At 33.5% G+C, this 27,850-nt stretch overlaps 1 protein-coding gene across 1 annotated transcript; it reads right to left on the bottom strand.

The window, feature by feature from the left end:
* CCDC40 (Coiled-coil domain-containing protein 40) lies at positions 1-27,548 on the bottom strand. Its single transcript, XM_051211368.1, has 17 exons — positions 27,284-27,548; positions 27,163-27,246; positions 27,049-27,128; positions 24,219-24,492; positions 22,594-22,862; positions 17,889-18,132; positions 15,874-16,065; positions 14,954-15,190; positions 13,729-13,942; positions 12,988-13,249; positions 10,385-10,573; positions 7,909-8,029; positions 6,858-7,016; positions 4,077-4,256; positions 1,660-3,049; positions 1,416-1,619; positions 1-736 (listed from the first exon to the last, which is right to left on the bottom strand). The coding sequence occupies exons 1-15, from the start codon at positions 27,461-27,463 to the stop codon at positions 2,933-2,935; spliced, it is 2,802 nt and encodes a 933-aa protein (XP_051071424.1). The 5' UTR covers positions 27,464-27,548; the 3' UTR covers positions 1-736; positions 1,416-1,619; positions 1,660-2,932.
* Positions 27,549-27,850: the final 302 nt, after the last annotated feature.

The following is a 27,850-nucleotide window of genomic DNA, read 5'->3' as shown; positions in this document are numbered from 1 at the left end:
CATTCCAATCACCTGCAGGCTGCATCTCTTCATTCCTGCAGCAATTTGGAAGACCCTCCCGGTCTCCCACATTGTACGAGAATTCCATGTACCTAATCAAATGGTTGCTCTGGTTGTTAGAAGGGGCATCAGTCTCGTGACCTCCAAAGGAACTCGGCCTTCATCAAGAAGCGTCACAGCTCTTCTGAATGAATTATTTTTTCTGGTCAGCGTTTTTTAGCGAGTTAATTTTCTACAGGGTGGATTCGCTAACCCCGTGCTCAACCCTTATCCTTTATTCACATATACTGGAGTAAAGCCTGGTGACGATCTAATTGGAAACAATTGTTCGCTTACATCTGTTGTTCTAATTTTCACAATGGGAATCTTTAATATTCTAAAATGTAGTTTCGTTAGGAACCCACTAAACCCACAAATTGTGATATAAAATGAGAGATAAAATACAATAATAATGATAATTATAACATTCAAGATGTTGAATATCACGAATTATCAATTGTAATACAAAGCAGACAAATTTAATCCTGACATGTCTTGAGGATTAATATATCAACCAAAAAATGCGAAAAGTCTCAGTCTCTTATAAAGAATATTTCACTATTCTCATCACTAGCAGCTGGTACTGAAAGATGACTGGATGTTATGTATTTCACAATGATTTTGGTCTCCCAGGAAGGTGTCGGCAATATAGTTTCCGAATGAATTTTACAGAACTTTCGAAAGAATTGGGTACTGCCTTCAATGTATTTTGAATGTTCAAAAGAGCAATAAAATACAACCTCTTTAAGATATCAAGATAATGGAAGTATTACACAGCTTAAGCAATGGAAAGAGAACATTATAGTCTTTGTTTTAGAAATCAATTCGTGGTCCAAAGTTACCAGAGTGTATATTTCATGAGCATTTTGTTGGAAGTAATTATTCCAAGGCTTAAGATGGTAAATATATTAACTACAAGAGTGCGGACTGTTTATAGATGGTTCCACGTAAATCGGTACACTGATGGATAAGTAAAAACGGACGATTATAAGCACACTTGTAGAACGTGCTCATCATCACACTAGGCAAATATAATGTCAATAAAGGAGGGAAACACATTTCGAATTTCGCTACTTGCTTTTCATCACTCTTCGAAGTATGATTAATTTTCTTACATGAAGCCGACCTTCAGACTTATCCTCTGTTCACTTGTTTCAATAAATATACCCTTCGTGTCAGCCAATCTATCACTTCGAATACACTACTGTAAGGTGATAATCCACCTATAATAAATATCCTCCCGGCACTTTTTCATACATGCTTTCTGTGTGATAAAGTTAATATATGTTAAAAGTGCATAACTTCCAGCTGCCATTTTTAATTACTAGGCCCATTTCTTTTACCTTCATCATGCTATTTCACTGAAAAATCTTTACCTGGTTATCAGGATGGCTTCTGAAAATTGTCCAAGTATGAGAATACCTCTTGAGTGGAGGCATCCTCCTGAAGATACAAAGGAATGTTTGTGATGGTCTCTTATCAAATAATTTCTTCTTCATGACTGCAGCGATCCACATCATGGGTCATATGACAGTAGCAAATCATGTTCTTCCGAGTTATGTAAGTCTGATTTGCTGAAGCTGGTTGGGGAGAAAGACGTTTCTCAGTAATTTTACATACCTTATGCCTCAAACTTGTCCGAGGTATTGCTGAGTTTGATTGCGAATGTAATGATAATTTATTTCTGACAGCATGTTCACTCTATTTTTACATGGATTATTAACAAAACCATTCTATATTAAAAGATGGAAATAAAGAGGTTTTTAGCTTTGTGGCTTTTCTTTGTTAAATCATCAAAAAATATATCGAAGTAAATAGAATATACTACTCTTCCAGGATATATAGTAGTTAGTTTTGATCCATTCATTAAATCTATTACTTCGTTAATAGTATTTTGATCTTCAGTTAACACACAGTCTCACAATGATTGCTAATAAAAAAGTGTATTCGCCAAACTTATTTTAAGGATTATCAGCATTTTACGTTCAACTACGATAATACTTCGTTAAATCAATAAGAGTAGCAAATGAAAAAGAATATTTTAGACTTGGAAAATCTTTGACTTTTGATATCGCATTGAAGACGCCATATTCATTCCCTTCGTTTGCTGAAGAGAACTGAATCTCGACTATCATCAGGAAAATATGTTTTATTAACACTGAGAAAAAATATTTCGTGGTGTCATTTTTCTGTAAGCTGAAAACCATAGATTCAGAGTGTTTGGGATTTGAGAACGTACAATATATGTTTAATTCCATATATTGCTTAGTCTCTTATATCTTTGCACTGAATAACTTTGCAAACTGTATAAAAACAAACACCAACGTAGCCTGGGAATTACCTTTCACAATTACTCTTAATAAGAGATTGTTTATGGTACTCACTTTAGTCACAGAAGCCTGACAAATGTCCACAACTCTCAAACAGGTCTTACTTAAGCTCTTTTAGAATATTGGAGTACAAGTGACTGCTATCAGACGTGTGACTTGCTTAAAATATATCCTGTTTGAACTACAGCTGTGAAAATATGTTATATCACTTTCTAAGTAGAGTTTTATGGTTGTCCTGCAACTTCCATGTCCAAATATCTTACATGTAGCCATTCTCTATTACTTGTAAACACTCACAAATCAAATCACCACAACATTAAGTATTATTTGGTTTTATCGTATAACTACTAGGAAATTATGTAACTTAACTCAATAGTTACATTAATTTCTCTGGACAGTGATTTGTTCTATCTGTTGAATTCATAAGCAAATAGTTACTCAGAGCTAAACAACTTGCCACTTTAGTCAGTAAACATAACTAAACAGTCGACTAAAATATCATGTATTTTACAGTTAAATTTTTTAAATTATTAAATGTATAGAAAATTTTATCTTCGGTAGTGTTAACTTAACAGAGATTCCGTAGGTTCAACTGTAGTAACATCCATTTCGAGTCTGTTATTTTCGGATCTCAGTTTATTTTCCAGCAAATAACGTACTGGTTCTAAATCCTGTTGAATCTGAAAACAAAGCGATGTGGTATTTAACAATAATACTAATTGGTCAAAACATGCTTTTCATTTTATGTTATTGTTCTGAATTGTGTTTAGATAGCTTCACAAATCAATGGAGTACAGTAAATGTTGTCAAACTAATTCTAGATAACCAGTTATAATGAAAACTGTTAGCATCTTAGAATACCTCGATTATGTTTAACAAATTCAGATTTCTATGAGATGGACGTACATAGAAATATTGCAGCAGCCATAAAATGTTGAGTTGTCTGCGGCAAAGTACCTATTTAATAAACTTCATTTTATAATAATTCCTTATACAACCTCATTCCATGGCGGAAACTGTTTATACTAATCACCTAATTAATACTTCGTTTAATAATGCTCTCCCATAAGGTAATCACCCGTTAAACCGGTTTTTTTCTTCTACGTTCTTAAACTACAGGCTAGGTGACATAAGAGTGCACAACTGAACGACACCAGAATAATTGGTTAATGTTCTAATAAAACATGCCCAACACTGTAGTCTTTAGAACTGATTAGAGTTGATATGAGTAGTGACACTTACTGATGACATACACTGGACCGTGTAAAAACATTTTGAATGCCTCACTAGATAATAAAAGCTAAATTAAGATTTTCATTTCCAAACAATAATCGCGACAATCTGAATTTTGTGAGAAATTTTAGTGGTAATTATTGTACCAAATGTCACTAAGCTCGAAAACCTCATACAATTCACTCCTTATTATATTTCCAATACAATCCCTTAAGTGGTCAGTATAACTAAAACTGCCTATTACAAAAGATTCTGTATCAAAATGTTTATAATATATATGATGTTCGCTTTACCACACGGTGTATTCATGCTTTATTGATTACCCTAGCGAAGTTATCATAAAAACATTTTAAGTCATCCAAATATTTGTGGATATAAACCCCTCAATAATGTCAATGATTGGACTGAAATTTATTTGTCCGACGTAAAAGGTACAGAAATATCATACATGGGGAAAATATGACCATTACATACTTGAGGAAATTCCGTTACCAACTGATCTATAATTGCCATCAAACTTCGAGAACGATTAACATGTCTGGTTCTCTCATTTTCAGCGGAAGTAGCAGAAGGACAAAGACGACGATATTTATCTTGTCTTATTTGTTCCCAATAAACTGTAGCATGTTGACGCATTTGAAGCTCAAAAAGATTCTGAATTTGTTCACAAAATTATATTAAATTCAAGTGTTTATTGGGCCGAGAAAAGAGTTAAATAAAAGACATTATCTTACCGTTTGAATAAGATATTTGACTTATTAAAAATAAAATGAAATAACTATTGAGTGATGCATCTCTTTCGTTCGTCAAGTTAGCTCCCACTCCTAGATCTTCAGTCACCAATCGGAACCATAGTAACGAAAGCTTGTAAATTAGTTTCATTTATTGGTTAAAACACTGTACAGCTTTCATTAAGTTACTGAATCCTCACGGTAGTAAATACGTGAACAATAAATCAAAATTATTCCACTACAGAAGTAATGAAACATGTAAGTGTACGGTCGGATTATGATGCTTATCAGATTATAAGGTTTATCAGTTTTCCTAAATAATTATTAAAAAGTATTGCTAAGAAATCCCATTATCTTGAATGTAAGTATATCCACACTAAAGTCTTCATTACAGATACAATTCACACACAAATATTTTCATAAAAAAATTCATCATCCTCCACAAAGTCTTCATTACCGAATTCGCTGAAGAGATAGCAAGATGGCAAATCATCGATGAGAATTTCCACAATTTCCACTTCCCCAACGGATCTGTTATCGTCAGTGAACCCTCAACAAAGTGATTTGTTCGCGATTTCACTTTAAAAAAGTAATTCGAAACAAAAACTAATTGATTTACATTTTAAGTTTAATATCCATAGAAAGAAGCAAGAGTTTAACGTGTCAGACACTGTTATTCTCACTCTTTGTTGAAGAAAATGAATTTGTTTTATCAATTTAGAAATTTTGAGCATTCAAAAACGTTGTTGCTAATAGACTTTCCATATCATGTAAGATAAAAACCATTTATTTTTGGACTTCGTGTAATAAAACGAAAGTCACTTTGTGGATTCTGATTACTTCAGTTCTAAAGAAAGGTTACACAAAATGATTTCAAGTAAACTGAATATCGATGTTTTGTTGAATAGTTTTTCGAAAAATGAATTACGTAGTAATATACTTCATTGTATTCGAACGAGTACTTTCAATGAATCTAAAACGAGAAGAGTTATTTATTTTGCCGTAAAACTATATGTATTAACAACACCGGACAATCTATTATCCTAACTATGGTAATTAATGACGTTTTCTGAATACTGTAACAGGTAAAAGTATATGGACGAGCCAACAAGAATAGAGAACGTGACTTTTAGGTTATTGTGCGAAATGCAAATATAATGTAAAACGAGCAGTATAAATACCTAAGCACAATGTTTAAAACATTTAAAATTATAGCGGAAAATTATTTTTTGCATCCGTTAAATTGAAATTACTGATAGTGTTCAAAGTACCAAATGCTTAATTCGATCTCTTTACCTTGTATAAAACTAGCAAATTGACACTACAATGCCTATTCAGGGATATTTCCTTAAATCCTAACACTCGACCGTTAATCCTTAGACTAAATTTAACCTAGTTGCACTACATTTTAGGGATAAATTAATTAGATAGGGCCTCCGGTATTTTTGAGAGAAATTCACTCATTCATATGGTGGCGGAGTATTTTGACGTTACACTTGATGTCATTTTGTGATGAAAACCTTAACAATATGAGGACTGTCCAAAATTTATTTGTTTTATTTGTAGCGCTAGGAAAAACTGATAATCTTTATTGATAATGACGAGTTTTCAAGACGCTTTTTTAATTTACTGGAAGATTAACCTGTAGGTTTTAACAAATTGAATAATTATGTAAAATCTGGATACACTTTGCAGTATTATTGTTTATTTTATACAAACTAACAATTTAAAAATACTATTTCCTGATTACCTAGGAAATAGTGGAAAATTAGTAGTGGTTGTTTTGTATTCGTTCTCAAACTATAATCTCTCAAAGCAACAATATATGCCCTATATGTCTATCTAATATATATATATATATGAAGGGGGCGACAAGCATCCACAGCTCGATAAGCTCTCTACACAACTATAATGATGAGTTGAAAGTTCTGTGCCAAATTTCCGAAATACTATTTTTGGGATATAATGACCAACACACAATATTACACAGGGACAGGTAGAGAGAAGGTCAGTTAAAGAGGAAAACTGAGTATGAAAACTTTGAAAAATGACTGGATTAACATTGAGCTTGATGTTAGTTATCCAGCTGTGTTAGTCATAAAATGAATAAGAATATGAATTAGTTAATAAAAACGGAAAATGTTAGTAAAATCCAGTGTGTTCTTAACTAAAAATAATTAGCATTAAACTTTTTTTTTGTAATTACATTGTCAAATTCAAATAATTTCCCAATTTTTCCAAAGAACAAATACGTACTAATCTGATTTAATATTCGATAATTTGAATATAAATGATTTCTTCAGAACACTAAATTTTCAATTATTTATTAAGCTACTACTGGTGTGATAATTATATAACTTGCCCAATTGAAATGAGATAGTGTGTTGAATGAAGAAAGACTATGATATTTAATTCGTTGAATATAGGCCTTTACCATGATTTCAACAATTCTAATGTTGAGATCAGAAACCAAATTTAATTACATTGAAGTATTCAAATGAAACTTCGAGCACGGACAACTTACAATCTGTTTCTGGTCAGACAGTGACTGCAATTTTTTCATCAATTCATCAGCTTTCTTTTGCTCAGCTTCAGCATCAGATTTCTTTATACGTAATTCATTTTCCAACATATTAGTTTTTTCTTCAAATTCTTCCAGCTCTTGTATACAAGACGCAGAATTCTAAATTTTGTTTGTTATTATACACAATGAAGAAAATAATCAGTCAGTGTTGATGTGTTTTGATATCCTTAGGGAAATTAAATAAAATGTTTAAAATTCACACAGATGGTTAATAAGGGATAACTTGAATAGTTATAATACACTGAAAAAAATCTTCGTCATTTTAAATTTTCCCATCGGTTTAGCTTTTCTTACATTCTCTAGAACAGATTAAGGTGGAGACTAAGAAACCGATAATCACTCTTTTTACTGCTGTCAGAATTTGATTCAACCAAGAGACTCCTGTGTATGGTTTCTAGCTTTCAAACTTTATAGGCTGTTAGGAAGTCCTTAAATGTTCTATTTTTTGTTCAAACTCTTACATTTAAATGATAACAGTTCACCATGAACCGGCAATATTCTTTTACTGAAGTTACCTCCCCGTCCCCTTAGTGGCCGTACAAAGTTTTAGTGTGTTCATTTTCTATTTGTTACGAAAGGGTCACAGATAGCTTATGTATGTAGATCACGACTCATGTTTTCGGCATTCTGAGGAAACAGTAAATGTTTCTTTGCAAAATAACAATTTATTCTTCTTATTTATTGTTTGAATCAGGACAAACTTAACTTTGCATTGTGATAGTGTACTTAATTCGTAGAGTAATATCGGTAACTCTTCCTTCTAGAGTAAAAAACATTCTGAGCATAATTATCAATTAAGATAATTTTAAGATTGATGAACTAATACGAACATGAGGCCTTAAATCTACTTACCTTGATAACACTTGTTAAAACTAGAAGTGACATTGATCACAACTTTGTGTTTTTAAGTTTAATGTCAAACTAATGAGATACGAATAACAAAACACAATCCTTTTTACCTCTAATGTTTCAGAGGTATAGAATTACCTACCTGTTTGATAGCTTTTAACTTCCGTTTAAGTTCATCAATATGACGTTGAGCTGTAATGCGAATTTGCGATTTATCCTTTCTAGACTGAAGAACATCCGACTGATTAACAATTGTATCACGCCTTTTATTTTTTTAATGAGCCGAAAAATAAAAGTACGTAAAGTCGGTATGGTTAGTGGAATACAATATGACTGTATGACAATATTTGCTAATAAATATAAGAGCATTTACAAGTGATTATTTACGGAGGCACTATTCAATTTCATGTCTTTTTAGTGTTGATCAAATTCTCTCAGTCAGCACGCAAAGGATTTGATAGACATAACATTGATCACTACTCAGTGATTAATCAATCGCGAATATCTCAGTCCTACATCAGGTTAGTCACAGCACAAATAGCTTAGTGTCAACGTATCCGTCTTTAAAATTGAGTAATACAGTATCGAATTTGCCAGGGAGCATCTGTTCCCTCAATAGTACAGATATACCTTGTTGATGAGTAACAAACAGTACGACAACTAGGTCCAGGGTTTCTTTCCGACTAAGTCCAATCATATAACATAAGGGTATGTCAATTACTTATTTGTTATCTCGATATCTTAATATACATAGAAACTGTCTTCAGTAGCTTTGTGACAGAAATGATCAGGAAATTACGTCACATTTAAGTGGAGGTCCCTTTAATAACAAGAAACATGTCTTAAAAAGTCCCACATGGTAAGTAATCGCGAAATATTCTAGATCAATTCAGACTGAAAAAATTTTAAAACTTCAACTTTAAGCCAATAAATATTAATATGAGCTATATAAATTTAGATGAAAAATTTATAGCTAGATAACAAACTGTTTAGCTCATTTTGAAGATGGGGGAGTGTACGATTTGATCGAAATTTCTCAAAAGAAGAAATGGTGAAGGAAAACGTAAAACTAAATTAAGTTTATTTTAATTCAAGAAGAATAATATAAAATAGTCAGATCGAATACAGGGAACTAGGACCATGTTTCAGTATCGAAATCTAGGTAAATTTACATTTGGAATCCCTGATTATTTAAAATAATCTTTACTGGTAACTTCTCATCCTAAGTTAGGAACGCATCAAGAGACAAGTGAACATTTTCAAATCGTCTTATGAATGATGTGTTGTGGATGCGGAGGAATAGATCAATAATTATGATGTTAAGTCCAATGGTGTCCTTGGACTTTAAATGGACATTTCCTATTGGTCGATATTTGTTCACTTGTTAAATATTGTACAAAATTTTGTTTACTATTTTATGGTACGATGTGGTATGCTTGATTGGTATCTAAACAAAGTATGTTTGAAATATAATGATTCATATCTCAGAGGCTGTGACTTGTGTTCTTGACTCAACTGGCTAGGACAGACAGCGAAGCAGGGCCAATCGGGACACTAGGTCGTCCACTACGTGTTTTACGTGTCACTGTGATCGATCGATATAACGCTGCGTATCATAACCTGCAGTCCCACACGTTACAACAGATGACTGTTATTTAGGGAAGAGCAATATATCATGCCCATACATTTCCTAGTGTTATTCACTGGATGAGCTATTTTCGATAAAGTTAGGCAGTAGAATGCAAAGTAAAATCTCTTCATTGGTTAAAAAATGATATCTCTTGACCTCTGTTAACCAAGTTTCACTTGCTTTCAGTCACTAGTAAATTTCTTAGTTCAATCAATTTTTATTTATTATTTCATATTACGACCGCCACACAGTTCTACGTATTGCTTAAACTACTAATCTAACAGTTATAAATGGAAGCAGACAGTATATTATGTATTTGAAAAACTGTAATTGCCAAGATATTGAGGAGAGGTAGGAAAGGCAAACTGAGATCGTTTTTGTTCGTTACTACTTCCTTTAATTTGCTTCTTGTTCGTTCATAGGTATGAGGGCTTTTGTTCTTGATTGCATATTGTGATGATGTGTTATGACCCTTTTCCTTGTAACACTTAAATGACTATTGCGATACCTAAAATTTTTAGTTCAGTAAACTATGAAAATAATCACCAGAACAGCTTGAATTCATAACTTTTTTGTGAACATTGTAAGATTCGTGCAGACATTATAAGTAGAAAATTATTTATGTTAATGCTATGAAAAGTTATCTAAACGAACAAAATTAGTCAGCATTATCAACACCTGAAAAAAATGTATATTTAAAAAGCAGAGTAAGGCTTTATATTTGAAAAACGTAGGTATTCAACTCAATTGAAAGTGTCTACCAGTCAGAATGTATCTACCTAATGAACAAATGACATACTTCGTTTACTTAAGTAGGTCATAAAATTACGGAAGGTATTAATTCTTATCTGACTACGACTGACATATTTAACCGATACTACATATCCATTTCAAACTTTTCATTTGAAATCAATTTATAATTTTTTTTATTTCCTAAAATGAAAAAAATTCATTGGTGTTAAACCCGTGATTTAAAAAATCAGATTACTTTGATACAGAACGTTCAAGTGCCTGAATTAATCTTTCTTGTTGTTGAAGTAATGAGGATTTACGAATTTCCATACGATGAATTTCATGACGCATAACATTCATTTCACCTTGACCTATATCACAATCAACGGATTTTTTAGTTTCTTCACATAATTGTATTTTCTTTTCCCACAGCATAATTGTCCGTCTAAATTTATAATAAATTTTAAAAAAATTAGATTGAAGTGACATATTTCAGGCGAAAAAAGGCAATCTAAATTTGAACAAGCACTATTAGCAGAGATGATGGTGGTTAGCATTAGAATCCAGGACTCGTCAACTTGATATACCTGCATCCCAAAGTTGAAGTTCACTCCAAGACCTGAACTCAGTCCGCTCGCTTAAACGACATCGCATTATCCACTTAGCTACTGAGTCCAGACAGCCACTAGCTTGTGCATCGGGATGAAGTTTAATTCACTTTTGTAGTGGTTGTTAGGATGAAACGCGCGTCATGGATTCCACTGACAGCCACCATCATCTCTGCTTATAATGCTTGTGACTTAAGGCAATATCAAGGCAATCCGTATGATAATAATAATAATAATAGTGGGAGACTGAACAATTGCAGTCGTAAACATCAGTTAGAAGATTTAATCGACCAATACAAAAATGAATTAAATCTGAACAAAGTATAGTGTAAAAAATCGAACCCAAAACTATGTCTTGTCACATTTTAGTCATTGGTATAATGTCTCCTGCTGAAAAAACCTTTTCCTTCAAACTGTATCAATTAAAATTACGAAAGTTACTCAACTCTCTTTAACTTAAAACACCATGAATGCTTAAAGCAGGCTGTAATTCGTTTTCATTTCTTATCTAACGATCTTAATTAACGATCTTAACTGAATTAAGATGTCTGTTGGTAGTGAAAAGTATCTAATTAGGTTTTATTTCAGTCAGTTAGTCAGCTATAACATAGGACCAGGCATATATATGCATCGGTCCAGGTTGCCATACCGCATTAGCACAACAAGATGAACACTGGATTCATAGTAGTTACTTCAATGGGGGTAATATATAAAAGAAAGATTGCATATAAAGACATAGTACAGGAAGAAAGAATTAATTCGTAGAAAGAAAGATATGAAGCGAATTTTGATCTCTTAGTTTAAGGGAAGACAGAGAGTGTATACACCGACGCCATTGTGATCGATTCTCAGCCATGTAGTCCGTATCTGTCATCATGGCTCGAAGTTAGTGACTTCAAGGACTGATGCCACGTTTTGGTTTGGCCAACCCTGACTTTCTTCCAACCATCTCCAACACCGGTTAGCATTGCACGTCGTGGGAATCGGTGTTCAGGCATACGCAACACATGATCCAACCATCTCAGTCGATGAAGATTCACAATCTCATCAACTGATTTACCATCATTCCCTAATACCCTGAGTCTAACCTAATATTACTTACCTGGTGATCCCAGCAGATGAAAGCAATATTTCTAAGGTATCTGTGGTCAAATACTAATAGCTTACGAGTATTTTCAACTCTCAATGGCCACGTTTCGCATCCGTAACATAGAACAGAACTGCCGTCTTTTATTTGACAGACCGATATCCCATAGGTGACGTATGTTGGAAAAAGTCAAACGGGCTTTCTGAATCCATGCAAAGCTTCCGTCAGACACCAACCTATTAAAGCTGATCAGTCTTCCAAGATAAGTGAAGTTGTCGACGCGTTCGACCACTTCACTCCCTATCCTTAGTTCAGGTGTTGACGCAGACCAGTCTTAAAGCAACAACTTGCATTTAGAGGGAGAGAAGCGCATTCCAAACATCCTGGCATTGTCGCTCAGTGCTACCAAAAGACTCTGTATTTTATCAGCTACTCCACCCAATAGGACTATGTCGTCTGCGTATTCTAAGTCGATAAGTAGACCTCCTGGATGGAGATCAATACCCGAGAACTCAGTTGACGAGAAAGTTATTTCAATTAGTAGATCTACGATGAAGTTAAACAAAAATGGAGAAAGTGGACTGCCTTGACGGACGCCACTTGAGGTTGCAAAGACAGATGACAGCTCGCCATAAGCTCTGACTCGACCAATAGTGTTCTAGTAAAGAACCTTCACGAGGTTTATGTACTTCTGTGGTACGCCTTTCAATGACAGACACTGCCACAGAATCTCGCAGTCTACGGAATTAAATGCTACTTTTAAGTCAAGAAAGACCACGATTGTCGGACGCCGGTAAGTATGCCTGTGTTCTAGAATCTGACAAATGGTGAATATGTGATCGATGCAGGCGAGACCAGGTCTGAATCCAGCCTGATTTTCTCGTGTTTGCAGTTCACGAGTTTTAGTTAAGCGTCCGATAATTATTGAGGCTATAGTTGAAGATTTCATAAACAAGTATGCCTTCATTCTCTGTATCCTCAGAGTTCCGCGATTTGACTTTACTAATTTGCTATATGTTTGCTTAACTGCAGTGAAAATACCCTCTCAATCTAACTATCAATATGTAATATAACACCGTAATGCTAATCGATGTGTATGCGAAGTCACACTGTATTAATTACATCAGATGAGTTTTATAAAAGCCAGTCTTCTAATTAACTTACTCAACTTCGACTAATCCACTTAATAAGTCTTCTTTATCTTTTAAAGCTTTATCCACTTTTTCTTGCAAATTAGCTGCTTCTGTTTCTTTTTCTTTCAATGAACGTATAAAGTCTATTTCAGTTAGTTTATTTTCATTATCCAAACATTCTTCGGTTGTCTTCTCTTTTGCTATCATTGTGTTTATTCTAGTGATATCGTTCTGTAAATGTTTTAGTTCTTTTTTTAAATCATTTTTCTCACGTCCCTGAATAGCGATTTCATCTATAAATAAGAAGAGAGTAATAACTAAGTTACATAAGTTTAAGCTGGTCTGAATCAAATTATTTTAAAGAAACATTAGGTGATCTTTAAAAACCTGCAAAATGTGAGGTAGTGTTTTCTGATTAAAGAAAGCGATCGACCAGAGAGTAGGTGAAGAGTTTGTGACCGGGTTTATTTGACTATTTGGTTGGCCGTAGTTAGAGCTTACCTTTTAAAAAATGGAGATTTTTAATAACTCTACTGAATAATGCTTTAAATGGATTCAGCAGCCTAATATGTATTCATTTAGTTAGCATTATTATTAGTTGGTTATAGTGATTAATAAAGCTCTTTAAAAACGATATTACGTTTGAATTTTGCATGGTTCAGCTTAAAATATTCTTCTTAATCTTAAGGCTGCTTTGACGAACTAATTCAAATTTCAATTAATTTACTTAAGGCATGAAAAAATTGAAGTGACAATTAAAACGTAAACTTACTATCAATGCGTAATTTCTTCTGTGTTAAAATTGATAATTGTTTATTTATTCTAGTCACAGACTCAGCTAATTTATCACGTTCATTTATATTTACAACTAATTCATTCTGTTCTCTTAACCATTGTTGTTCAAGTTCACCGATCTCATCCTGCTTTAGTCCAATAGCTTTATTTAAATTGTTTACTTGTGCATCCAACGGCCCAATTTCTTGACCCTAATATTAAAATAAATAAAACCAAAGAGAGAAATATAAATTAGTTCTTTCTCAAACATTTAACTTGATTTCAGAATGTACTAAAGTTTCTTTAGAAGTTAAATAACCTGAAACCCTGTACTGACAGTTTGAATATAAAACTAAGGTGTAGTTAGAAATTTTTAATCTGACGTTACATGTCATTATTCATAAATGATATCGTACGTTATTCGACCATTTTTAATTACATTTTTTAGTTATATATATATATATATATATATATATATATAACTGATGTATTATAGTTATAGTAATTATGGTTGTAATACATACAAATCTTTAGTATCAAAACCGGCTAATAATTAGTAAACATAAACTTATTTTCCTCTTAAACTTTTTTGACGACTTGTCATTAAAAAGTATCTCCGTACAATATTCTTGACTTTGAGTAGATAATGAATAAAGATGAACTTAGTTATCGAGTGAGGTATATACTCTTCATGAACAGGTTTTTGCTTTGATCAAGTAGCTCAAAAGCTTCTATTACTCAATTTCATCTCAAACCAGGTTCTAAATATCTAGTGACTTGTTTTGTGCGTTGCGGTTACTTATTATTTAGAATTGTGAAACATTACTAGTTATTAATTAGTCACTAATATCTTTATTGTTTATCACAGTTCTTTCCATATGAAAACTTAATTAAAAATCTTTGCTAACCCCCTTATAAAGTGTAGTATAAATAATGAACACTTTTCAGAGGGAAAACTTTCTAAAAGCAGTATTCATCAGTATGGTAAAGAACCGGGGATATATATGATGGAAATTTGGTATTTATGATTCTATTTACAGTAACCACTTAATTAATTTACCTATAACAAAACTAAAAGCTTTCGGAATATGTAACAAATTAAAAACATTATATTAGATCATTTGCTGCTCAGTTAAGATAAAAATGTATATCATTCAAAACTACGGAAAAATGTTATTTCAGTTAATAAAAAATCTAAATTAATTTCACGGTCGAATACTTACACCGCAGTCACGAATTAATCGTTCCAATTTCTTATTTAATATATCAATGTTCCCTTGTTTACGTTCGACTGAAATATTAGCATGATGTATTTCACCTTCCAGCTTAGTGATCAATAGATTTGTGTTATCGATTTCTCGTTCTAATTCACTAACTTTTTCTTGTTGTTGCTTATTCCTGGCCTTTTTATGTGCTACGCCTAACTCGTCTTTAGCAATCTGATTTTCCATTTGTACAATCTTTTGTTAAAAATAGAAATAAACAGATAGAAAGAAATATAAACATGATTTAACACTAGTAAAACAGAATATATATATATATCACACCATATGTTCAATCTGGTTGTACTGTTGCTTGACTGTTCTATTTCTACACCGTCCTTCTATCCTGAACAAATAATCTACATTTCATAAAACTGTTATACATGTGACGTAAATTGTATTGTACTAAGAAGAAAATTTCATAAATACCTTAGTTCTTCATAGATGACTATCAAATTTGAAACACTGTTGCGTCCATGATCCATGAATATTAACTGGTTATCATAATTAATTATAAATTACTTATATGTAACTTAGAGCATTTGAAAGCTTTAGACAAAACTCCATGTGATGAAGTCAGTGTGGTCTAAATAAAGAACAATAAGTGATCTGGATTAGTTCTGTTCGCCAACAGTACACAAGAGCATAACTTATGAGGCATAGCCGTGTGTGTTAAAGAGGGTTCAGTATTTGATAAAAAGAAATTTTAAAAAATTCATTGCGAGCATAAAAACTACAGTTTATTTCATGCACAAATGTTACATAAGAAGATTGAGCGAATCATGGTTTTATTTGGATAGCGTATGAACCTTTTCATCTCCACAAATACAGGTTAGAAAGAAACTGATTTTATGATTTTTAGGAAATAAAAAATCACTTACTTGTGTTAGTAATTCTCTACTTTGATCTTGTACGTTTATATTGATTTTGTTAGCATAATTAGCAGCTTTTTGCGCGGTCAACCGATCTCTTAATTCTTCGGAGATTTTTTTCTCTAAATCTTGTTTCTCTAATACCTTCTTCTCAAGTTGTTTGCGGATATTGTTTACATTTGCTTGAGCAGTATTGTTCTCCTGTAATAAAACAAAAATGTTATGAAGCACTTGGAAATAATTAATTGTGTAGAGTAATATTTTCATGTGTACAGAGTTGACTTCCTGGTACTTACAAATATCTGGGAACAAGTCTGAGTTTCGACAACGCAAGTCGTTAAATATTAGAGTTTGAAACTTTTGTGGTGCTCAGGTTTTTATCAACTTAACTATATCCAAAACCGTAATTTTTATTACCTCGTGATAAAATTCTATAACATTTGGTGAACCACAATACTGGTTTATTAAGTGAACTTCCTTTTTTAATGCCAAAGGTCGCTTGTATATAACGAAACGAAGATACAAGTATGTATGATAGCTTCCATCTCCCCTTAGACAGTACGCATATCAACAATTTAGAGAGATATCTATTTAGATTCTATCGTTTATGAAACTTACTGGTTAAGTCATCTATACTAGAAGAGTTGTGTGTTCTTTTTAAATTATGACGATATGTTTCCCTTGAAACACTCAATTCATATTATGCGATAGCTCTAAAATTGCAAGTTTGTATTAATAAGGGAAAATATCCGAGCTACAGCAAAAAACGGACTTATTCCTGATTCAGTGTAATATTGGGCTGTTAGTAGAGATAGTTTAACATCTTTTTACTGTAGAAATTTCATAGGCTTCTAGGCTGATGTATCTAAAAAACTAATCATGTCAACATTTTAAGAAAAGGGAAGGTTAAACTCAAAAATGTGTAAACACGAATTTTCTGTACAGTGATTTACGAAAAGGTGGATATTTTCAAGGAATTTTATGAATTCTTATACCTCATACTCTATCAAACGAATTTTATGTTTAGTTTTTGGAATGGAACCAGTACTGTTCACGTTTAGATTGGGAAGGAATATAGTGCTACACGAACATGATACGACTTAGAAATTTAAAACCTCTAAAAATATTGTCAACTTTTATTTTGAATCTAACTAGTTTCCCTCACTTAAGTAGCGAGTAAGACATTCTATATGAATGTTATAAAGGGCAGTAAAACTTTGTAAAAAAAGTAACGTAATAATATTCAGGTAACGAATACTCATAATCAGTTATTTTTGGATCGAAAGCATTTGTCCAACATAACACATATTTTAAAGAATACGGCATAGTAGTTGACAATTCTAGATAATCTTACTTCTACCACTTTTTAAAAGAGACCATAGTGAAAAGGAAATTAATAAACACAAATAAAATTAACATAGATAATTTACTAAGATCCAAGACGCTCCAGTTTACAAACTGGAGTTCCAATCTCAGGAAGTTTGATAAACATTAAATTGAAGAAAGTAGCTACTTACTGTTTTACTCATTTCGTAAATGTTTGTTAACAGATAAGCTTTACGATATCTCTTTCTTTATATTAAGACGTTTTAATGTTTTTTGATATAACTACGATAATAAGAACCATATGAAACAAGAATTTAGTTTATGCAATAAAAATCTACGAAAACAAGGTCCAATCAATATTCAAAATAAACCAATGTTATTTTAGGAATTAATCTTTCCTTAACATAAGTTCTTCCTGTGAAACTCCATTGAGCGATAATTTTTAATTTGCTTGCATTGAAAATATATGCATGCAATTTTATTTTACTGATTGTAACTTAAGTAAAACTTTAAAGCCTTCCTTTACATTTACCTAATGATTGTTATCATTATTCTAATTTAACAAGATCTTGCTTAAAGTAAGCGTGTTTGTTTGTACTGGTTTCGCTTTTCATCATAGAAAAAAAAAGTTTTCTATCATAAAGAGTAAATCCTTTTTTGTTAGATTGATACTTGCAAAATATTTCTGAGTATCTTACTGTTTTAGCATTGAAAAGATTACGTTCAGTTTCCAGTAAGATTCTTGAATATGTTGTGTAAGCTTGTTTATCAGCCTCAAGTTTTGTTTCTGAATGTAACAACTGTTTACACAAAGTATTCAAGTCTGATTCATTTTTATTTTGTAGTCCTGTCAACCGTTCATGTGTTTCTTGTTCTTTGTTAATTGAAAGCTTATATGCATTTTGTTCATTTTCTAAAACAAGTAATTCTTCTTTCAGCTTACTGAAAATATTAATAGTAGTATTTAATTAAAACCAAACAAAAAATTACACCAGAATATTGTCAATATTTTTGTCACATGGTAATAAACTATTCAAATAAAAAAAATATAAAGGTGAACTAATCCCTAATTTAGTCCTCAGATAGTAAATAAAGTCGACAAATCTTGCATACAATTCTTCAAGTTGTAGTTACATAGAAATGTGTGATAGTTCTCAATCTCCGATTGCTAGAACATCAGTTTAACCGATAAGTAAACTACTTATTGTACTGGCTGAAGATAATTAACAAAGATGATGAATTTTCTGTTTATCTCCGAGTTGGCATATATGGAGAATATGACTTTTATAAAGTGAAGAGAATTAGTGAATAAATTGATACTTTTATGAATACATTGGGTCAAAGTCATATTTGTACACTTCTAAGAGTCTGAAATGAAAAATATTCATCAATTATTTTGACAGCTAGACTATAAAGTGAGTTTGAATATCTTAAATTGTTTGTTTGATTTCTAGGACAAATATGAACTAAATGTTTCGTCAATCATACCTAATAAAATTCTCATCAAGTGTACCGTTTACACAATATACACTAGTATCTGCTTAATTTTGTATTCTGAAGTGTAAATTATCAACTGTTATTAGATTACCAATCGTCATATGATTTATCGTTACAAGTATTTCGCCCAACAAAAGTATTCAGCCTTATATTAGAACATTCATCAGTGAATCTTAAAATACAGAACATGAAATTGCTTAACAATTGACAATTAATTATCTCATTTAATTTTCTCATCTAGAGATGTCGTTATTGTTACTGGTAACTTGGCAGTAAATCAATGGTTGTCCAAACATCCAAAAAAAATGCTCAAAGCTCCTACTGATTTGCTTATCATGTGTATCAAATCGTAAACGACGAGTATTTTAAACCAACGTCTGTTAGACTATAATAATCTTAACTGTCACTTTCAGTCAAAACGTTGATATCGTTCCCAATAAATCTCGAGAACTAGAAAAACACTGATATCAGTCAGTCAGTCAGCTACAACGTAGGACCAGGCACATATGTGCATCGGTCCAGGTTGCCATACCGCATCAGCACAACAAGATGAACACCGGATTCATAGCAGTGGTTAGGTCAAAAGTAGTAATATATAAGAGAAAGATTGCATATAGAGATATAGTACAAGAAGAAATAATTGGTTCGTAGAAAGAAAGATATGAAGCGATTTTAATCTCTTAGTTTAAGGGAAGACAGAGAGTGTATACACCGACGCCATTGTGATCGATTCTGAACTATGTCTCCAAGAGTCTCCAACCATTGGTTACGATAGTCACGCGGACCCCAACCAAGTAGTCTGCATCTACCAACATGGCTCAGACTAGAAGTTAGTGTCTTCAAGCACTGATGCCACGTTTTGGTTTGGCCGCCCCTGACTTTCTTCCAACCATCTCCAATACCGGATAGCATTGCATACGCAACACATGATCCAACCATCTCAGTCGATGAAGATTCATGACCTCATCAACTGATTTACCATCCTTTCCTAATAGCCTGCGTCTAACCTCACTATTACTTACCCGGTGATCCCAGCAGATGCCAGCAATATTTCTAAGGCATCTGTGGTCAAATACTAATAGCTTACGAGTGTCTTCTACTCTTAATGGCCATGTCTCGCTGCCGTAAACTAAAACAGAAAGGACTGCCGCGCAGTATACTCGTCCTTTTATTGATAGACGGATATCTCGCCTTCGCCAAAGGTGACGCAAGTTGGCAAACGCCAAAGGAGCTTTTCGAATCCGTGCTGAGATTTCGTCAGACATCAACCCATTAGGGCTGATCAGTCTTCCAAGATAAGTGAAGTTGCCAACGCGTTCGACCACTTCACTCCCTATCCTTAGTTCAGGTGTTGACGCAGACCAGTCTTAAAGCAACAACTTGCATTTAGAGGGAGAGAAGCGCATTCCAAACATTCTGGCATTGTCGCTCAGTGCTACCAAAAGACTCTGTATTTTATCAGCTACTCCACCCAATAGGACTATGTCGTCTGCGTATTCTAAGTCGATAAGTAGACCTCCTGGATGGAGATCAATACCCGAGAACTCAGTTGACGAGAAAGTTATTTCAATTAGTAGATCTACGATGAAGTTAAACAAAAATGGAGAAAGTGGACTGCCTTGACGGACGCCACTTGAGGTTGCAAAGACAGATGACAGCCCGCCATAAGCTCTGACTCGACCAATAGTGTTCTAGTAAAGAACCTTCACGAGGTTTATGTACTTCTGTGGTACGCCTTTCAATGACAGACACTGCCACAGAATCTCGCGGTCTACCGAGTCAAATGCTGCTTTCAAGTCAAGAAAGACCACGATTGTCGGACGCCGATAAATATGCCTGTGTTCTAGAATCTGACGAATGATGAATATGTGGTCGATGCAGCCACGTCCAGTTGTGAAGCCAGCTTGATTCTGTCGTGTTTGCAGTTCACGAGTCTTAGTTAGGCGTCTGATAATTATCGAAGCTAGTATTTTAGATATTATATTAGTTAAACTAATCCCTCTGTGGTTGTCACAGGATGATTTTGACCCTTTCTTATATATTGGGACGATAAGTGATTGTGACCAGTTAGATGTGATAACGTCTAACTCCCAGATCTTAGCTAAAATATTAGTCAACCTAATCGCTAAAATTGGACCACCATCCTTAAAGACGATCAGCATTATCTGTTCGCTGTGCCGAAATGCTAAAATATCCACCTAAATGCCTTTCTGTTTGGTTTAAGCTACCTATCTGAGCATTAAAGTCACCCCCTATGAGTACTATGTCTGAGCGTTTAGCTTTCTGAAGAAGTTCAGAAAGCTTTCTGTAAAATTCATCTTTCACATCATCTGAGCCTGCTGACCGATTTGACATAGGGTGCGTACGTTGAAGGCTCCAATGTGTAGTTTGGAGCGAGGTTTCAGTAGACCTGGAACAGTGTTTTGAGCACTAGAATCGTTGGCTATGGTGACACTTGAGGAGGAAGCCGAAAGAGGAAGTTTAGAGTTGAAAGTCGATGTAGGAGGAACAATAGGAAGCGAAGACGGAGGTTGATTATGAATACAGTGGTCTCGAGTGCTGTTAGAGGTATGAGGGCGGTTATCACTTCCCGGTTGAACACACAGAGGAAGGGTTCTTCTGGAGGTACCTGAAAAGGAAATTGGATTAGAGGCGGTCTCAGTGACCTGAGAGCGTGACCGCAGTGCCCAAGGGACAACTGCTTGAGGCCGGTCGCGCACGGCCTTTTCGTGGGAGGTTTTTGACGTGTTAGCTCCGTTCTTCAAAGAGCCTTACCGCCGGAGACGGAAATCCGTGAGGTAAGGTGAGGTGTGCATTTTTAGGGTCGACCTTTTCTAACCCCACCCCTCCTTGTGGGAAGGCAGCATCGCTGTCATGCTGGTTGTCTGAAGGAAACACCTTACTGCTGTCACACCTCTGTACAGTCAGCAGTACGACTTCGCCTTCGGACCTTGGGTTTGTTGCTTTTAGTCTTACCGCTCTTCAACCGACCTGTCTGACATGGTAGGACCTTGAGGAACGGTTGTTCCAGCCAGTATAGCTCGGTTGCTTCATCACGATAGGCAAGCCTGACCACCACGTCGAGGTAGCAAGAACGGTCGGGGAAAAACACTGATATACAGAAAACTGACTTAGATTAACAACATAACACATAACCTTTTAGACAATATGACTTTTTTATTGTCTAGTTGGATAGTGGCTAGCTATCACGTAACTACACTACCGTCCATTAAAATAAACAAATAACGTTTTTGGATACTTGATACCTGTGCCATTGACTGTTCATTAGATGTATTAAATAATACTCAGTCGCAAACTAAAGTCAGTTGACCAATAACGAAAGTTATCGACAGGATTGTCGAGTCAAGTCCTGCTTTAACAGAAAAATATGACTATATTTAACAAATATGTGATGTACACATAGTCACTAAATTGAAACGATTAGTAATCCTATTTATGAAATAAGAGCTATTTTACTTTATTATAAATATAATAGTACCTTTTGAGCCGGAGCAGTGAAAAAAATATCTCTGCAATCTAACCCTACTCATAATTGTCGTGTAATACATCAAGAGGGGATTTATTTGAAGGTGGTGTTGCTTTTTCTGAAATAGCATATGAATACGTCACTCAGGTCTATACACAAACCTATACAATCAATGAACGGCTGTTTCATGCGTTTAGGGGTAAGTTTATTATTCTAAATCTCCGTAAAACTAGAATGCCTCAACCATTAAAATCTATTCAATTTACTCGAAAATTGTAGACCGTAAAACAGTTGTACATTTCATAAGTTACATGTCTAAGTCTGTCCTTGATTTTTCATTTGGCGTAAACTGAAATATTACTCACCAGTAATCTATAATTTTATGGTTCATAGATCTTATTAATCCAAATAAAACTTACTTGTAAGCTGCTAATAAATCTGCATATGCTTCATTTCTACGTTGTAAGCCAAGCAAACTGGTTTTCCACTGAGTAAGTAAATGCGCTTTGTCAACATTTATAGCAACTATTTGTGCCTCAGCCTCGTACAAAAGATTTTGACTTGTATTCATTTCAATTTCTTGAGCTACTATTTGAGCTTCATATAAGGTAATATCATCTTTTAGTTGGTCAACTTTAGTTTGCATACGATCAACCGAAAGGTCTTGTCGGAGTTTCTCATCTTCAAACTATAAAATATGGAAAATGTCGAACCTCTCTTCAAATTTCAGTGAAATGAGTAACAAATAGTATAATATTTGTCTTTTATAGTATATGTATCACATGGTTAGTACTTCATTCTTAAACGAATAGTATAAACCCACTTTTCTGAAGGTTTGACTAACATAACTAAGTTATCAATTCACATGATCGACTAAATATTTACAATCATGACAAACCTGATAAGATACGTCAGTCTTGAGGAGGTACTTGGCTTTAGATAAACTTGCTACTTTACGACAGGCTGTTATGATTTCTCTTATCGTGACCCAGCTACTCCTATTGTTGAACGTTTTTTAGACACTTCACCTCACTCAACAAGTCCACAAATCAGAACACTGTTGAACAAGAACGTAATTATATTCCAAATAAACAGGGCTGAATAGAGGTAGAAAGCATTATATGAAAAACGTTAGTATATTTATAATTTTACACAAGAAGCTACTATAGTTTTCTTCAAGTATCCGGTAGTTCCGATTGGCTAGGAAATGGTCAATCAGTATGCCTCAATACAACACTGTACGGAACATGCCTTATCTAGCGCATATCACGCTAACACACGTTTTCTACTGGTAAAAGACAATAAAAAGCATTCCCAATAAATGAAATTGACTTCTGAATGTTATTTACAGTTTTGAGAAAATATATTGACTGATTACCAACCGTGTACACAGTTTACTTACCTTTATTTGTTAATGTTCACTTTATCCCGGAACCCTTATTTAGAGCTTAGAAGAGACCAAACCTATGTCTGCGTCATCATGCAAATGTTGACATCTTTTGAAGAACAGCTCGGCTATTGTGTCCTTAATAAGATAAACCGATTACTTTGTACAACAAAGTAGTGTTAAGGTGGGATAAAAAGGGAGATCGCTTACTAATTTAGCGTCGTATTTTTTCAGTATATCATTCTTTCGTATTAATTCAGAGTAAAACGTTTTTGTAATTACCACTACGCTAGTTACACACGATATTCGTTCTTCAGCACTGATGACCAGAAAAATATGACATTGCTAACTATTCAATGGTTAATCAATGTAATTTAGAAAAACAATCCACAGTTATGTAACAAAATCAGGCCGTTCTGATAAGGATTGGTTTGAAAGACAAATGTACGTCCAAAGAACCTGAAAACACGATGCTTCAAAAGCTATCAAATTCTAGACAAATGCGACTGCTTTAAGAAAAATATGGAACAATCAGTAAAAACTATGGATTGAAAGCACTTTAAGATAAAAAGTAGTGCTTGTACTTTTTGTTTATATATCTACTATTTTTCAAAACGTTACAAATTCTGTGATAATTCACTAATTATATCAGCTTACCTTGCTTAAATCAGTGTGAACTTTTTCAACTGCCCTTTGCAATACCAGCAAATCTCCACTAACGTCTTGCTTAGCTTTATTTAAGTAGTATAATCGCAAACATAATGCATCAACTTCATCACGCATAGAATGCATTTTTTTAGTCTCTTGCAACATTGTTTTAACAGACGTTTGGTACTTTTCTCGGAGAGTTGTGAGCTTATTCTGAGCATTTTCATACTTTCCATGATATTCCGCATATTCATTATGTTTGTTATCTAAGTTTAACTGAAACCTTAAATTGAAGTAAACACATGTGGAGTCAATCCGATTGAATTCTTAAAAAAACTTTATTTCGAATAATCAGTTATATAACGAACAACATTGAACATTAAAATATAAAAGAGTATTATTATCACACAAAAAGAATAAAGGAATAGGAAGATTTGAGTGAGCTATGGCTATAAATTACTCCGAAAATAATAAGTTGAACAACGAACAATATCAAAATAATCTACAGCCTAATTTATTCATATTCGCTAGCTACATCAGCAGCATAAGTGTTGTTGTTGTACAGCTTTTAATAAATCTACACTATAAAATTATCCGTTGATCACTTTACTAAGGAATAAAATCAACATATCTCAAATAGTTGAATGCAAACTTTAAAAGTACTCTTTGAGAGAGACTATCTCATAATCAATAAAATACCTTATGTTTTGATAGCAGCTAATAAAAATAAAAATGCATTTTTATAGAAAACAAAAAACCCATTGTCCGGCAGGATTTTATATTCACACTTCTATAATTTTAATCAAATATCTACTACGTGTGTTGTTCGAATGTCATCATATCCAGTACTAAGAAAGCCAAGCAGGGCTGTTCAAACATTTTATCTTGCTTCAGCTCTTAATCAGCTTCAAGTTCAGTTGAACCCATTAATAAAATGAAAACTGATTTAATAAAACAGTTGGAAGGGGTTCATTATTTAAATGTGTATAATATCTGTGACACGAAGTTCACCTCAGTAACTTGAAGTAGTTGAGTTTTTTACCAACACAAAATTACATATATCATATAATACTAACAAAAACAAGTTACTCGTCTTAAAGAAATGTACATATAAGTTTCAATTTTACCTGGTAAATCAACAAAAGCACTGTATTCCTTTTCTTTGTTGTTACTATCAAATGCACAGATCCATTTTTATGTACAGTCACTACAGTCAACACCCTTAACTATATATATATATATATATATTTGTGCATTGAAATTTATTTGCTTATTTATATACCATGCTTTCAATAAGGATAAAGGATATCAAAAATAATGTATGCTTAAATATGAATAAAACCTATAATTCTTGTTTAATTATGCAAGCACAAAGCTATCCTGGAGAAAGGCTAAAAATACTGCGTCTCTGCATCTAACTAGTTCGCTCAACAATATATTCATTGATGAGTATTTCTATGTAAAAAACCCAAATATCAAACAAGACCAAAGTGCTTTCTTATTCTTCTTCAAAGTGTAGTCATACAAAATTAGTTTACTTATCCATCTTATGAAGGTCGGAAAGCGTTTGTTACGACGTTTGCACTGTACGGAAAACACTTGACAGAAACTATGGAAAGGAATTAACCTGAAACGCAAAATGTAGTATTCTTCAAAGTTATAAATCTCAAGAGTTACAATATGCTGTTTCAGTAGTCAGCTTCTAATGTAATTCTAAGATAAGTTAACACTTGATCTATCAATTCGTTAGTTTGTGCTGTCGAATCAATAATAATTACTAGTTTAACCTTATAGCTTAAAATTTCGGACGTAAAAAAATTAGCATTGCCCTCCGATAAAACTCGTTAACTGATGAAAACATGTTTTTCACCTACGAAATCCGTGACACAAGTTATCCGATATATCGTAATAATAAACACCCTTTTAGAAATACAGGGTTTTGATTATGTTACATGGTTTGTAACCCTACTAAAAATCATTTGTCAATTTATTGAAATGATTTATGACAGATCAGTTATATTATGTTTCACAAACATATCAAAATTGCGAGCATACAGAATACTTTAATTAAAACCTAAACTTAAAAACTAAAAGTTCAACCGCAGTTTAAATATGCCAATTACCTATAAAAAGGAATATGTATAGTAGGTTTTCGATCTGTGTACTTAACAGTATATGGGTATTCAGTCAGTTGCCACTATACCGTGTTTGCTAAGATTTGAGTGGGAAATACTTTAGCTACGATACATAGCACCCAGACAGTGTGGTCACTGTTTGATATTATAACAGGAACAAACGAAGGGCTACTTTTACACAATGTAAAATTTAGGAATGCCGAAGTTTTTACTTACGGAATACTTATCACAAGAAATTCTCCTTGAATCAACTTCTTTATTCTCCGAAGCAAACCTAAATATATATTTACAACTCAAGACCATTCACATGAGGGCCATTTTATGATTTAATTTAGCTCTCTTTCCGATAAAAAGTATTAATGAATCTGGTGATTATAAACTATTTTATAATACCACAGAAAACCCTTAACTTATTAAGAAAAAAGTGCTATAAACGTTAAGTTGTCTACAACGTTGGTGTTAACAAACTACAAGGAGAAGTCTAGATTCTATAAATCCCTTAAATGGTGTATTATTCTCCAAATTAGTATAACTCCTACTAGAATTTCGTTTCTGGAAATCGAGTTTCATTATTAAGAGCTATGCATCTAACTCTCCGAAAAAAACAAATCCGTGACTTTTAGGAGTATGGAAATCTATTATTATTATCCTAGGCTTTGTAAACACAAGACTATGAGGAAACTATGGAAATCTGTTCATTTTACTTTGCAAGTTCCTGTTGAAGGTTATACAGAACGCAACCAACTTCAATGTGAGCTGTCTTTTCTCTTTTCATTTCTTCGTCCTATTTATTATTATGAAGAATATCCGAAACATACTTTCTCCCTCAGGTGAATCTCCGTATTGTCAATATGTTTGGTGAGCATGCTTCTCAGAGACTCTTGAAAACGCCTCATCAACGGCTTTTTTTAGTTTGGAAAATTAATCAACGGAACCTACGTGATCTGGATCAAGAACAATTAAATCATTTTGTTCAGTTTCAACATCCACTTCATTTCTACGTGAGTTATCATTCAAAATACCATGTTGTTCAACCGTTCCGAGAGTTTCGTCAGGTAGCGTTTTAAATTCCTCATGATTTTGTTCACTTTGCGAATTCGGATTCTCAGAAAAACTCATTTCTGTTCGAGCTCTAAACAAAATTCGCTGTTCACGTTTTGAAAAACACAACAGACATAGCCATAACAACTACGAAGTGATGACCTTGAAAAACAATATCTTTGTCATAGGCTTGTTTAAACAGTATGATTTCTTCGCTCTCGATTGCTGTTGTTTTGTTATAGTTCAAGGTATTTAGTAGTATCTAATGGACGGTAGTCTAGCCACACGACTACACGAATTCTAGTCACTGTGGTGGTTACTTGTGGAATTTTATATTACGTAATTCGAACGCGTTTTTTCTCAGGACAATAGAGATCCTGAATACCAGAAGCTATCACATTACCAGGCAAGAGGTTGTTTAAATGTTTCAAATGGTTCTGAGCAAAGCTTTCGTCTAACAGGCTT

Source organism: Schistosoma haematobium, chromosome ZW (genome assembly GCF_000699445.3).
Source record: "Schistosoma haematobium chromosome ZW, whole genome shotgun sequence".
NCBI lineage: Eukaryota > Metazoa > Platyhelminthes > Trematoda > Strigeidida > Schistosomatidae > Schistosoma > Schistosoma haematobium.
This window is presented reverse-complemented; position numbering and strand designations above follow the sequence as displayed.

What these genes read in the sequence shown, in the direction of transcription:
- CCDC40 (XM_051211368.1), bottom strand. Translation starts at nt 27,463, where the DNA reads ATGAGTTTTTCTGAGAATCCGAATTCGCAAAGTGAACAAAATCATGAG. An exon ending in TTCACACTGATTTAAGCAAG is followed by an intron (nt 22,863 to 24,218) that starts GTAAGCTGATAT and finishes CATATTTTATAG; the next exon opens with TTTGAAGATGAGAAACTCCG. An exon ending in AGTTAAAAGCTATCAAACAG is followed by an intron (nt 7,017 to 7,908) that starts GTAGGTAATTCT and finishes AACAAAATTTAG; the next exon opens with AATTCTGCGTCTTGTATACA.